Consider the following 15,487-nt stretch of genomic DNA (forward strand, 5'->3'; position numbering starts at 1 on the left):
ATTCGGCCCATTGAGTCTGCTCCGCAGCTCCCCCATAAGCTAAACTATTCACCCATCTAGATTCCAATTTCCGGCTTTTTCCCTATATCCCTTGATACCCTGACTAATTAGATACCTGTCAATCTCCTCCTTAAACACCCTCAATGATCGGACCTCCACAGCTGTATGTGGCAACGAATTCCACAAATCCACGACCCTCTGGCTAAAAACATTTCTCCTCATCTCTGTTTTAACTGGGTACCCTCTAATTCTAAGACTATGGCCTCTTGTCCTGGACTCACCCACCAAGGGAAACAACCTTTCCATATCTACTCTGTCCAACCCTTTCAACATTCGAAATGTTTCTATGAGATCCCCTCTCATTCTTCTATACTCTAATGAATACAATCTAAGAGCCGACAAACGCTCCTCATATGATAGCCCCTGCATTCCAGGAATCATCCTCGTAAATCTTCTCTGAACTCTCTCCAACATCAGTACATCCTTTCTAAGATAGGGGGACCAAAACTGCACACAGTATTCCAAATGAGGTCTCACTAAGGTCCCATTGAGCCTCATCAACACCTCCTTACTCTTATACACTATTCCTCTTGAAATGAATGCCAACATAACATTTGCTTTCCTTACCGCTGATCCAACTTGGTGGTTAACCTTTAGGGTATCCTGCACGAGGACCCCCAAGTCCCTTTGCACTTCCGATTTTTGAATTTTCTCCCCATCTAAATAATAATCTGCCCAATTATTTCTTCTTCTGAAATGTACAACTGTACATTTGTCAACACCGTATCTCATCTGCCATTTCTTTGCCCACTCTCCTAAACTGACTAAGTCTCTCTGCAACCTTTCCATTTCTTCAACATTTCCTGCTCCTCCACCTATCTTGGTGTCATCCGCAAACTTAGCCACAAAATCATTTAATCCATAATCCAAATCATTGATATACATCGTAAAACGAAGCGGCCCCAACACCGACCCCTGCGGAACACCACTAGTAACCAGCAACCAGTCAGAATAGGATCCCTTTATTCCCACCTTTTGCTTTCTGCCTATCAGCCAATGCTCCACCCATTCCAATATCTTTCCTATAATTCCATGGGCTCTCACCTTATTAAGCAGCCTCATATGCGGCACCTTATTGAAAGCCTTTTGAAAATCCAAATACACAACAACCACAGCCTCTCCCTTGTCAATCTTATTCGAGATTACCTCAAAAAATTCCAATAGGTTGGCAAGACAGGATCTTCCCTTCATGAAACCATGTTGGCTTCGGCCTATCTTGTCATGCACCTCGAGGTATTTCATAACCTCATCCTTGAGGATTGACTCCAATATCTTTCCAACTACCGATGTCAGACTAATAGGTCTGTAATTTTCTTTTTGCTGCCTCTTTCCTTTCTTAAATAACAGAACTACATTTGCGACCTTCCAGTCCTCCGGAACCATGCCAGAGTCTATTGATTCCTGGAAGATCATTTCCAATGCTTCCACAAACTCCAAAGCCACCTCCTTCAGGACCCTTGGGTGCACCTCATCCGGACCGGGAGACTTATCTATTCTTAGTCCATTTAGCTTCCCAAGCACTTTCTAGTAATCTTGACTGTACCTAATTCTATTCCCTGATATCTCTGGCTATCGGGTATATTGCTCATGTCTTCTACTGTGAAGACTGATGCAAAATACTCATTCAGTTCCTCCGCCATCTCTTTGTTATCCATTATAATTTCTCCAGCATTATTTTCAATCGGTCCCGTATCTACCCTTGTCACTCTTTTACTCTTCATATATTTAAAAAAAGTCTTAGTATCCTTTTTTACGTTAATTGCCAACTTCCTTTCATAATTCATCTTTTCTTTCCTAATGACTTTCTTAGTTTCCTTCTGTAAGTTTTTAAAAGTCTTCCAGTCCTCATTTTGCCCACTAATTTTTGCTTCCTTGTACACCATTTCTTTTGCTTTTATTTTTGCCTTAACCTCTCTCTTTAGCCACATTTGTGCCATTTTTTCATTCATGATTTTCTTTTTTCTTGGAATATATTTTTCCTGCATTTTCCTCATTTCTTGTAGGAATTTCATCCAATTCTGCTCTGACGTCCCTCCATTTAGCATACTTTTCCAATCGACTTGGGCCAGTTCCTCTCTCATACCACTGTAATTTCCCCTGTTCCACTGAAATATTGATACACCTGATACCAGCTTCTCCTTTTCAAATTTGAAACTGAACTCAGTCATATTATCATCACTACTTCCAAGGGGTTTCTTTATCTCCAGCTCCCTAATCACCTCAGGTTCGTTACACAGCACCCAATCCAAAACAGCCGGTCCCCTGGTGGGCTTCTGGACAAGCTGCTCCAAAAAGCCATCCCGTAGGCATTCTGCAAACTCCCTCTCCTGAGATCCAGTACCTTCCTGACTCTCTCAATCCACTTTCATATTAAAATCCCCCATAATTATTTTGACATTTTCCTTCTGACACACTTTTTCTATTTCCAGCTGCAACTTGTAGTCCACATCCCAGCTGCTGTTTGGAGGCCTGTATATAACTGCTATTAGTGTCTTTTTACCCTTGCCATTTCTTAATTCTACCCATAAGGATTCTACCTCTTCTGATCCTATGTCCCTTCTTTCTATTGATTTGATATTGTTACTTACCATCAGGGCCACACCACCCCCTTTACCTACCTTCCTATCTTTCCTATACACTGTGTATCCTTGGACATTCAGCTCCCTATCACATCCATCATTTAGCCATGACTCGGTGATGGCCACAATGTCATATCTTTTAACCTGCAGCTGTGTAGCAAGGTCATCCACTTTATTTCTAATGCTGCGTGCATTTAAGTACAGTACATGTAGATCAGTATCTGTTGCCGATTTTGATATATTTCTATTTTTGCAGAGAATTATCCTGTATATTCACCGGCCTGTCCTTCTTGCCATCTTTGCTGCACAGTATTTTTGACTTAATTCTATTTTCCTCTTCCTCAACCCTAACACCTTGGTTTCCTTCCCCTTGCCAACTTAGTTTAAACCCTCCCTAATGGCTATATTAAACAATCCCGCCAGGATATTAGTACCTTTTGAGTTCAGGTGTAATCCATCTTTTTTGTATAAGTCATACCTTCCCCAAAATAGATCCCAATGATTCAAGAATTTAAAGCCCTGCCCCCGGCACCAGTTACTTAGCCACACATTCATCTGCTTAATTCTGCTATTCTTACCATCATTAGCGTGCAGCTCAGGCAGCAATCCTGATACTTTTACTCTGGAGGTCCGTCTTTTCAATTTTCTTCCTAGCTCCCAGTAATATTTCTTCAGGACCTCCTCTCTTTTTTTGTCTATGTCATTGATACCAACATGTACCAAGACTTCTGGCTGCTCTCCCTCTCTCCTCAGAATACTCTGGACTTGATCTGAGACATTCCATACCTTGGCACCAGGGAGGCAACACATCATCCAGGTATCCTGGTCCAGCTCGCAGAATCTCTTGTCCATCCTCCTTACGATGGAATCCCCTATAAATGCCACGTTTCTTCTTGCTCTCTTGATTTTGGCACTGGGCAGAATGCCAGAGTCTCGTTCACTGTGGTCCTCCTCTGTCAGGCCTGCCTCTTCAACAGTATCCAAAATGATATATCAATTTCTGAGGGGGGACTGTCACAGGGGTGCTATCCACTACCTCTCTATAGGTAGTATCTATCACCTCCTCACTTTCCCTAATTAGCCGAAGGTCATCAATTTCCATCTCCAACTCCTTAACACAGTCCTTCAGCAGCCGCATCTCAGTGCACCTGGTGCAGATGTAATCTTTGGGGAGGCTGGGAGTCTCCCAGGGTCCCCACATCTGGCACTCCAAGCACAACACTAATCCTAGATGCATACCTCTAATGCTACTGTTTGTACTAAATACTAAAAAACTGTAACTTACTCCGTTACTATGAGACTCAACGGTCGCAGGAAGCCTCTTCCCGTCTCCGCCAAAGCCCGTTGAGCCAAAGCCCTTTCACTCTGCAACCTCTCACTCCGCAGCCTGCTCCGACGCTGCCCGCTGGATATGGCGGTTTTCTTTTTAAACTTCCGCGCTCAACTGGCTGACCTCACGCGCCTGCACGGTCTGGCCTCTCTCCTACTCCGAAAAATAAAATGTCTTCTCACTGGAAATCCTTAGCCTCTTACCACTGTCTTCTTGATCCGAAAAGAAAACGTCTGCGACTTTCTTCCTCTTTTTAAACTGTTCGCGCTCAACTGGCTAACGTCACGCACCTGTGCAGTCTGGCCTCTCTCCTACTCCGAGAAATAAAATTCCTACAGATTTGTCAGGCAAAATTTTCTGCTTACTTTGACCTATTTTATCATGTACTTCCAAGTACCCTGAAACTTCATCCTTAATGATGGACTCCAGCATCTTCCTAAGCACTGAACTCAGGCTAACTGGTCTATAATTTCATTTCTTCTGCTTCCCTATCTTAAAGAGTGGAGTGACATTTGCAATTTTCTAGTCCTCTGAAACAATTCCAGAATCAAGTGGTTCTTGAAAAATCATTACTTATCCCTTCATAATCTCTTCAGCTATCTCTTTCTGAACATCAGACTTTCAGTTTCCCAAGCACCTACTCCTTAGTAATAGCAACAACACTCACTTTGCCCCCTGATACTCTCAAATTTCTGGCATGCTGCTAATGTCTTCCACAGTCAAGACTGATGCAAGATAATTATTAGGTTCCTCACATTTCATTGTCCCCCATTACTACCTTCCCAACCTCATTTTCCAGTGATCTAACATCCTCTCTTACTTTTCTGTTGCACTTTATATATCAGAAACAAGATTTGCTATCCTCTTTGACTATATATAGGCAACCATAGTCTCATGAGACCATGGATTTGTGCCTTGGAAAGTTTCCAGGGCACAGGACTGGGCAAGGTTGTATGGAAGACTAGCAGTTGCCCATGCTGCAAGTTTCCCCTCTCCACGCCACTGATGTTGTCCAAGGAAAGGGCATTAGGACCCATTGGCACCGGTGTTATCACAGAGCAATGTGTGGTTAAGTGCCTTGCTCAAGGACACACACGCTGCCTCAGCCAAGGCTTGAACTAGCGACCTTCAAATCACTAGACGAACGCCGTAACCACTTGGCTACGCTTACCTACATATTTCATCTTTTCTCTTCGTATGGTTTCTCAGTTGTTTTCTGTTGGCTTTCGAACATTTAACTTCCCACAAATTCTTGCTGTATTCTATGCCCTCTCTTTTGCTTTTATGCTGTCTTTGACTTCTGTCCACAGTTGCTTCATCCTCCCTTTAGAATACTTCTTCATGCCATATACTTATCTTGTGCCTTTTGAATTGCCCCCAGAAACTGAAGCCATTGCTATTCTGCTATGATTCCTGTTGGTGTTCCCTTCCAATCAACTCTGGCCAGCTCTTCACTCATGTCTCTGTAATTCTATTTTCTCTCTTTTTCTACTATCCTAATGGAACAAGTAATTGAGAACGTATCCATTAAGCCACAATATAAAAAATTCCAGTCATCTAATTTCAAGACTAAAATTTGATTTTTCTCATTCCAAGCTAACAAAACGTGTTTTATGTTACTTTTAGGATACAATGACTGGAGGGAATTTTGTCAACTTGAAAGGTTGGAAACCAAAGCTGATTTAAAGAAAGCAATATCTGATTCAGATTTTGTTGAAAAGATAATGGATCTCTATGGACATCCAGACAATATTGACATTTGGCTTGGTGGGCTGGCAGAAGATTTCCTTCCTGCAGCCAGAATTGGCCCATTATTTGCTTGTTTAATTGGAAAACAAATGAAAGCTTTAAGAGAAGGTGATAGGTGAGTTTCTATAATATTGTTTCATCCCAATCCAGTCACATACACAGGCTGTTAGATCACGTCACTCTGGTAAATTGGTTTTGCTTTATTTAACTAGTTTAACACTGATAGATCAAGTATTTTGAAGCAGAACAAATACAACTAAACAAAATCAAAGAACAGTGAAGATGCCAAGCTTCTTTCCTTGGTCAGTTGAAAGGACACAAATTTGCAGCATTATTTTTGGATCCTATATCCTTGCAGTGTTGTTTGCTGGTAATAACTTGGCAGAAAAAGGTGTGTTGGCAGGACTTGGAGCTTTAAAAGAAAACATTATAAATTTGGCTGAAATAATATAAAATTACTTTTCAAGTGTTGAATAAAAACTCAACATATTATGTTATGCTACTTGACAGTAGATATTTGTCCACGGATGCATAGGAAGGAGCTGAGTGGCTGTTTCTGCCCAACATTATCATTGAGGAACCTGCATCATGACAGCAGTGCCTCAAGAAATTGGCTCAGCACTGCCTTTTAAGAGCAATCATGAAGGGGCAATAAAAGCTAGCCTTCTCCGTAAAAGCACAGAATCTGGAAAATGAATAACCTAAAATATACAAACAGAATACAAAAATACAATTATATGGCATTGACAAAGATCAGTATCTATAACACAAATCCATTAACACTGCTGCTTGGGTCCAGGCATTAGGCATAAGGCATCATTTACCATATTATTTATTTCCTGGGATGTTACAGCAGATTCATTCCTTGCAACTTTATTTTGCTGCAACACAATGTGATAATATATTAAAATGTGCCTGCTGTTTAAAAGCAATTCCATGACTATAAAGTTCTTTGGAAAGCTCCAAGGCATGATAAGCTTTGAATGAATGCAAATCCTTCTCTCCCTAAACACAGGAAACCATACAATTACAGATTCATCATTCCTCGTTCAGCCTTCCAGAAGTATCTTGATGGCTGAGCAAAGCTGGGAAGAAGTGTGACATATAGTTAGCTGTTTCTCAAATAATTTTGATGTTTTTTCTTCTACTACTATGTTCCAGATGTAGATCCTTTCCCAGGTTACCTTTCATCTCTCTGCATGGTTTGAGTGCGACTTCACTTGCTCTCGACAGAGGTCTATTTCAGTGAGAGATTACCCCTGTCTCATCCACGTGAATCTATTAATATTTTAATGAAATTGGTGTCTAATTATAACTCAGCCTTGGGAAACTCATGACTGCTTAGGTTTATTTTATCTGTCTTTGTTCAACCACGGCGCCTTCTGTATCCCAATGCTTGACAGACTGTGATAAGGCTCTGTGACACCCTATAACTGTAAATGATCCAAAGTGAGCTTCAGTTCTTTCCGTATCATTCTTTCTTCCGGCAAAGTATTGGACATTCCTTAGCAATCTTTCAGCACTGAGCATGCCAATACATTTCACTTGTACTTAACTAAAGCTCTAACGAAATCTTCTTTTTGCTTCCCAGGTTTTGGTGGGAAAATCCTGGTCTCTTCACACCCTCTCAAAGAAATGAACTTTACCAGCACTCACTGTCCCGAATCATTTGTGATAACACTGAAATCACTGAGGTACCACTGGATGCATTTAGAATAGGTCGGTACCCTCAACACTTCATAAATTGTGATCAGATTCCTGGCCTGAACCTCCTGGCATGGCATGAAAACCCTCAACAAGGTACTTTGACTGTTACATACTGCTGTACAAATACAGACTGCTTGCAGATTTATCATAAATTCACAGAGGAGCAACAAACTGTCAACTCTTATAAAACATTGGAATAAAGCTAATAGCACAATAAACTGACTTTCAAACTACTTTAATATACAACTCTTGTGAAATTTTATTTTTAAGTCTCATATTAACTTCCTCCATTTCCTTTGGAAGAATTGCAAAATAGTGCAGCACATGGGCCTGCTTCCTTATGGGCCCTAATAACTCAGGTTCATTCCTGTCCCCAAATGCAGCTTTTGTGGAGTTTGCATGTTTTTCTTGGGACCACATGTTTGCTCTGGCTCCCCTGCCTCCACCACCCCCCTATCCTAAAGATGTCCAATTGGTTGTTAGAATCAGAAACAGAATCAAATTTATTATTGCTGTCATATTTCATAAAATTTATTGTTTTGCAACAACAATACAGTGCTATACCCACTATTGCTATAGATTATAATAAGAATATATATTTTAAAAAACAGTAATAAATAAATCTAAAAGGGAGCAAAGGGGGAGGGAGGGAGGGAACGTCGACTCAGACCATGAGAGGCCTGCGTCGGGCATTTTCATGCCTTACAAGGCGCAGATTGGAAGTCTGTGTGGGGCGCCACTCCTCACACAGACATTAGAGCAATGTGTGGTTAAGTGCCTTGCTCAAGGACGCAAACACGCTGCCACAGCTGAGGCTTGAACTAGCGACTTCCAGATCACTAGACAAGCGCCTTAACCACTTGGCTACATGCCCAACACAGGGAGCAAAATTGAGAGGCAATGCTCATGGAATTCAAGGACCATTTAGAAATCTGATGGCAGAGGGGAAGAAGCTGTTCCTAAAATGTTAACTATGCATCTTTAGGCTCCTGGATCTCTTCCTTGATGGTAGTAATGAGAAAATGGCATATCCTGGATAGTGAGTGTCCTTCATGATGGATGCCAGTTTCCTGAGGCATTGCCTTTTGAAGATGTCACCGATAATGGAAAGGCTAGTGCCCAAGATGGAGTATGCTGAGTTTACAATCCCCTGTAGTTTTATTCCAATCCTGTACATTGGATCCACCATACCAAACATTGATGCAACCAGTCAGAATGCTCTCCACAGTACATCAGTAAAAATTTGCTAGAATCTTTGATAACAAACTAAATCTCCTCAAAGACCTAATGTAATACAGCCATTGGCATGCCTTCATGATAATTGCATCAATATGTTGGGCCCAGAATAGATTTTCAGAGGTGCTGATACCCAGGAACTTAATACTGCTCAGCCTTTCCCCTCATTGAGAACTGCTTTGTCTTCACCCAATTTCCCCTTCCTGAAATCCACTATCAATTCCTTGGTCTTACTTAATGTGTTAATTGGTATTGGTATTAATATTAGTATTAGTATTAGTTTATTATTGCTACATGTACCAAACTACAGTGAAAAGCTTTCTTTTTGAGTGCCATCATACTGATCATTCCATACATAATTACAGTGAATAACTGAAAAGAAATTGGATGTCAAATATAATTTTGCAATTACAGAGGAAATAGCAGTGCAATTAGAGAATTGCTAATAGTGTGTATCCAAGTAGATGAACTTGGAGGGAGTTGATTGGAATTTGGTGAAAATAAGCAAGGAGGTTAGTGCAAATGGGTGGTCTCGGTGGCTTAATTTTCATGATCTTCATGAACTACTTCAGTCATAGTTCCCTTGTGGCCTTTGGCATTGGCTGCTTCTTATTCCTTCTCAGAGGCTTTCTATCAGCTTCACAATGTCTTGCATCCAAACACTAAAGTGCCGAGGTAACATTCAGGCCACAAGACCAGAAAAAGCCCTGAACCTTCCTGACTCCAGGTTTGCTCACAAATAAACCTTTGTGGACCATTGTGCGCAATTTGCTTTTCGTCCTGCTCATTGTTGTTTAGGACACCCCTCTAATAGATTACTTTCTCCCTCACAGCTGTTTAGCATTAGGACCTCCTCTCATCCAATGGTAGTATGGACATAATGTGGATCTGGGGATTTAGGAGAGGTTTGGTAAGGGGGCTAGATGTAGGTGTTGTTAGTGGCAAAAGAAATGGAGCCATGAGCTTCCTTCCTTCTTTCCTGTTCGAATACGGCTGATTTATGATTGTCCATGTCCAATATAGGTGGGATCCACATTACATAAACAAACCAGGTTCAGTTCACTAGGGCTTTATTTGAAGCATTCTGCATCAACATGGCAATACTAACATAAATGGAGTGGGCCTTTGACTTTGTTTGTCTTAAATAGAGTTTACTAGTGAGAAGTATCAGAGTTACTGAATATCACTTCCTACAAAGATTGAGGAATCAAAATAACATTGCCAAATAAATTCTTCCTTCAGTTAGTCCTGACGAAGGGTCTCGGCCTGAAACGTCGACTGCACCGCTTCCTACAGATGCTGCCTGGCCTGCTGCGTTCACCAGCAACTTTGATGTGTGCTGCCAAATAAATTATTAACTTAGTTTTATATTGTCTTAATATGTCTTAATATTATTGATACACCAATTGTTAAATTGTTATTGAGAATTTACTATATATTGTGTGTATATGTTCACTTCTGTTATCAGGATACATTTAGCGCAATGAAAGTTTAACAATCTATGAGCAGAAGTGAAGAAAATATTAGATCTATAAAGGTCAAAAATCAGCCTATTGCAAAAAAAGACAATTTAGATTACAAAATGACAAGTCAGATCAGGTCTGGAAGAGAATATCATTCTTGATAAACTAAGTTTTAATAATTGCAGTAGAAGTTTGCTGACCGTATTTGACAAATCCAATTTACATATTTTAGTAGGATTATGTGGGACCCCACCTCAAATAGAAGATGGAACATTTGTGCTATGCACCAGTGTTGGGCAATCCATCATCTCATACATTTGTCATCATGGCTTTCAACTGGTTGGAGCAGAGGAGTTGACCTGCAGTATCAGGGGATGGAGCAATGATCCACCAGTCTGCAAAGGTAAAGATTAGTTTCTTTGTTTTGTGTACAAAGTTTGACATAATCCATCAAACATTGCAAGAATTCTGCAAGCTATGTTTATTTAATCTGAATTCACCAGAATGAGGTGTAAATACTTGCTGTGCTTTGCAGCGATACTTTTCTAAATCAAATAGCAAGGATTTGATATTTGAATAAATTACTGGTTGCTTTATAGATGCTGACCTTTAAAGCACTGGAATGGAACACAACTGAACATGTAATGTTGAATCAGTGAAAAAATGGCATGGAACTGATTGAGAATCACACTCTGAAATGCAGAATATCATTAATTGTGTTCCTCTATGGTTCTACATGTTTCAAGTTGGTCATCTTATCATACAAAAGCTAAAACAATTAATGCTATTAGTAGCACTACACAAGTATCAACTACATCAAGGTTATCCAAGTTGTATCCAAGTCAAACATCATCGTTCATGATAAAGTCTGACTTTTGAACGCAAAGGAAGCCTACAAGTGGCTTCAGGCAAAATTGTCACTTTTTAATGTGTCCAAATAAATTATGTCAGCCATCAGCCATTTTGAAGCTTCCAATGGCATTACAAGGGGCAGCTGAATACACTGGGCACAGGAATGAATATACTGTCGGATGCTATATGTTACTGTGGTGCTTAAAACCTGTGCAACAGACATCCAGCCACATAGCTCCTGGGTATTGGCATCTATCCAGAAAAACAATTATTCTAAACCAACTATTTACCAAAACATTACCACTTCCCAATAATCACTTTGGAAGGAGCATTAATAATCTCATTAAGTGAGACGTGCACATGAGAAAGCTGCCTGCTGTTGCTCAGCTCATGATCTGTCAGAACCAAGTCTTATCACAATCTTGATTGATCTAAATATGACTTGAATTAGTGAATACCTGATAATAGAGATAAACTATCTTCAATACCAAAGCAACGTACATCATCCCCCTGTTCAGCTGGTTCCACCTATCACCTACCAACCCTTATCTTGTAAACACATGTTACAACAGTGATGTGCAGAAGAGCCTCTCCGGATGCACAACATGTCAAACCTTGAAGTGAATAGGCTACAGCAGCGGGAGACCATGATCATACACTCAGTGTATGTATGCACTACGTGTATGTTCTTTGATAACAGACTTCCTTTGCACTTTGGACTTAATTGTCAGAATAACACCTTAGCAAAACTGAAGTCAGTGAGAGTTGCAAGTAAAATACCTCCACTGGTGTAAAGAGTGATAGCCTTCTTAAAGTTCCTCAGTGAAGTGGCCTATGCTCAGACATCTTCAGCTGCTTTATAAGTGATTTTATGTCTCCACCCCCATTGTTCATTAAGTAAAGACAATGTTGGCGAGTAGGGAGCCTAAGACAAGAGATCCCAAGCACAGGATCTGTTACGCCAAAACAAATCACAGAAAATTAAACTTCTGCCTATGTAAACTGGTCTATGATCAAATTAAAACTTGAGTTATATTTACGTTTTCACCATCTGCAGCAAAAAGCTTACAAAAAGTTGGACAGGATTGTTGATACATTTCCTATTAGATGAGTTGTGCTGTGCTATCTTCATGTCCGAGTGGCTTGCTCAGATACTTCAGAGAGCAGTTCAAAGGGGGCCATTATTCTGTGACCAATTTGACCACATGGTCCAGATGGCGCTGATCAGCGATATTCATCTAGGTCATGGGTCAGGCTTAATTGTTCCATAGCTGTGCAGGAATGGTTTATGGAGCATTGTGGGGGTTAGGGATTAGGAATAGAGGTGCGAGGGAGCTAGAGGCTAGAGGCAGTAAATGAAGAGTCTGGGCAGGAGTTCAAGTCCAGGTCAGGTGCTCCACAGATGACTGCTAGCCATCCTGGAGGTCCGCTCACAGACACTGGGGAGACCAGTGATGTCAAGCTGGTGAGCCCCGCTCCCAGTCAATAGTTCGTATGTTTCAGCAGACCCTGGGTATGGGTGAGAATCATGGTGAACATCCAGGTCATCAGGGTTGGAGGCTCGTGTCCAGAAGCCGTGGCCTGAAGGTCAAATAAGGTCTGTGAAAGGCTGGGAATTGAGGACCAAAGGTCAAACCTATGATTCTAGGGTCATGGGGTAGATAGACATCGGCAAAGTCCGGAGGGAAATGTCTGAATCATGGTGGAAGGCCAGAGCATGGTGAGCCCAGAGTCAAAAGCTTGAAGGTTGAAAAATAATGGTAGAGACCCAAAAAAGTCACAAGCACCTTGGCCACCGGGGTTGGAGGTGTCTGTGACTCTGGGAGTCAAGGTGCAAAGATCAAACCCATGATCGGTGAGTCCTGAGGCAGTCCAAAGTTGGGGATCTGATATCTGCAAGACTGACATTCCATGGCCAAGGACTGGAGGCCCAGAGGTGACCTGCCCTGCAGTTGAAAGACTGTCTGTCTATGCAAGTTAAAGGAGCTTGCTTTGCTGTTGCTGTCTTGATTTGTTGTTGTTACTTGTGCTGTTCTGCTGAACATTGTGGACGCCCTTCGTTGGTGCTGGAATGTGTGGCGGCACTTACAGGCTGCCCCATGCACATCCTTACTTGTTAACAGAGCCAACGCATTTCATGGTATATTTCAATGTACATACGATCAATCTGAATCTGGAACTGAAGAGGCTGGAGACAGTGTATTCACCTGCCTACAAGAACCTACTGGCCTACTCCTTTACCCTTTGGTTAAAGTGATAGGTAATATCATAGATCTGTAAGAGCACCCTTTGTTTTTTTTATGTGTGTATGATTTTATAATTCTGAAGAACTGTCTCCTTATTTCAGACATTAACGAATGTGAAGATGCCACAAGGCCTGCTTGTCACAGTTCTGCAAATTGTGTGAACACCAAAGGAAGTTACAGATGTACCTGCTCAGATTCCCTCCTCCTCTCAGAGGATGGACACAGCTGCTCTGGTAATATTCCATGCAAAATACATTTCTCTGTTGGTGTTATGATCGTAAACAGAACCGATAATTCAGTTTTCTTTGTCAGTAGAACATACTGCAGTTGAACATAGATATATAATGAGCAATCAGATCAAAATATCGTCATTATCTGAGGGTAACTCAGCTACCATTATTCCACATGCAGCCTGTTGGATATTCACAAGGCAGAGATTTCCTCCTCCTGCTTGATAATTAACGATACACAAACAACAGAATTATTTGTATTTTATTTTTCATTTGGATGGATTTCTCCTTAAAAAATTTATTAATCCAGCACTACAGTGACACGATGCATTCTCTCTACCAGGGAAGTTTGGATTTTTCCCTTTTCTCCCCTATGCCAGTTGTTGAGTGACTTTAGACCAGTTGATCCACCAGTTGATCTCCCATTGGCTTTCCTAGAGGTCATTTACCATAGAAACCATAGAAACTACAGCACAGAAACAGGCCTTTTGGCCCTTCTTGGCTGTGCCGAACCATTTTCTGCCTAGTCCCACTGACCTGCACACGGACCATATCCCTCCATACACCTCCCATCCATGTATCTGTCCAATTTATTCTTAAATGTTAAAAAAGAACCCGCATTTACCACCTCTTCTGGCAGCTCATTCCATACTCCCACCACTCTCTGTGTGAAGAAGCCCCCCCCAATGTTCCCTTTAAACCTTTCCCCCCTCACCCTTAACCCATGTCCTCTGGTTTTTTTCTCCCTTTGCCTCAGTGGAAAAACTGTGTGTTTCCTCCATTTCTCCAAGTGAGATTTCTCTTCAGCTTTTGGCATTCCCTGGGAAAGTGCCTCCTTGTCCAGACTTACAGCGAGAACTATTTTTCACCTCCCCCTTTTGTTTTCCTCCCAACTTTACTGTCAATATTTCGGTTTTAATGCTGTAGCATTTCATTCTCTGATCATTGAGCTCCTCAACCACAGGTAGCTTCTCTGGATTATATAAGAAAAGCTTACAGAGTTTTTTTATAGAGATTTGCTTCTATCATTCAAGCCCTTGGGATCAAACATGAGACATATCTCTCATCTTTGTGAGATCTAGGCAATCAGGTGACCATAACAATAATTTCAGGCAATGACTATAAACCCATTTCTTAGTACAAACCTTCCCTGAGTTCATTCATTCTTTCCCATAGGCAACCTGAAAATGCTTGCAAGTATACTACTGGTTTTTGATAAATGATATAATTGAGAGTCAGCACACAATTCTGCTGTTCTAAGGATCTATTTCTTTAGAGGGCACTTCCATCTCTACAGGCAAACCTGTGTACATCTCACACAATAAAGCAGGTAGAATAGACTTCCTTTGTTTCATCTCTTTGCATCCATCAACACCAGTAAGTTTTTCCGCTACGAGAAATATTGACTTGAGAAATGCACATGAGCCAGCTGAGGTAATTTGTCTACAAAGTCTCACAATTGAAGTACAGTTTATGGCATGGAAACTCAATCAAGAATAAGTAAGTTTCTGATAATAGACAATAGACAATAGGTGCAGAAGTAGACCATTCGGCCCTTCAAGCCTGCACCGCCATTCTGAGATCAGGGCTGATCATCTACTATCAATACCCGGTTCCTGCCTTGTCCCCATAACCTTTGATTCCCCTATCCATAAGATACCTCTCTAGCTCCTTCTTGAAAGCATCCAGAGAATTGGCCCCCACTGCCTTCTGAGGCAGCGCATTCCACACCTCCACAACTCTCTGGGAGAAGAAGTTCCTCCTCAACTCTGTCCTAAATGACCTACCCCTTATTCTTAAACCATGCCCTCTGGTATTTCCTGCCTCCATCTTGTCCAATCCCCTAATAATCTTATATGTCTCAGTCAGATCCCCCTCAATCTCCTTAATTCCAGCATGTACAAGCCCAGCTCTCTAACCTCTCTGCGTAAGACAGTCCGGACATCCCAGGAATTAACCTAGTGAACCTACGCTGCACCTCCTCCACAGCCAGGATGTCCTTCCTTAACCCTGGAGACCAAAACAGCATACAATA

The 15,487-nt window shown here is 41.3% G+C and overlaps 1 protein-coding gene across 1 annotated transcript in view; it reads left to right on the forward strand.

Annotated features, from left to right (window-relative positions):
* Positions 1–15,487, forward strand: part of tpo (thyroid peroxidase) — an 87,500-nt gene that overhangs the window by 53,910 nt on the left and 18,103 nt on the right. Inside the window, exons 10-13 of the mRNA XM_072278385.1 lie at positions 5,596–5,833; positions 7,310–7,518; positions 10,357–10,527; positions 13,324–13,455. Of these exons, the coding sequence (XP_072134486.1) occupies positions 5,596–5,833; positions 7,310–7,518; positions 10,357–10,527; positions 13,324–13,455 (750 nt within the window). The remainder of the gene's footprint in view (positions 1–5,595; positions 5,834–7,309; positions 7,519–10,356; positions 10,528–13,323; positions 13,456–15,487) is intronic.

This window comes from Mobula birostris, chromosome 2, assembly GCF_030028105.1.
Source record: "Mobula birostris isolate sMobBir1 chromosome 2, sMobBir1.hap1, whole genome shotgun sequence".
NCBI classification, from domain to species: Eukaryota; Metazoa; Chordata; class Chondrichthyes; order Myliobatiformes; family Myliobatidae; genus Mobula; species Mobula birostris.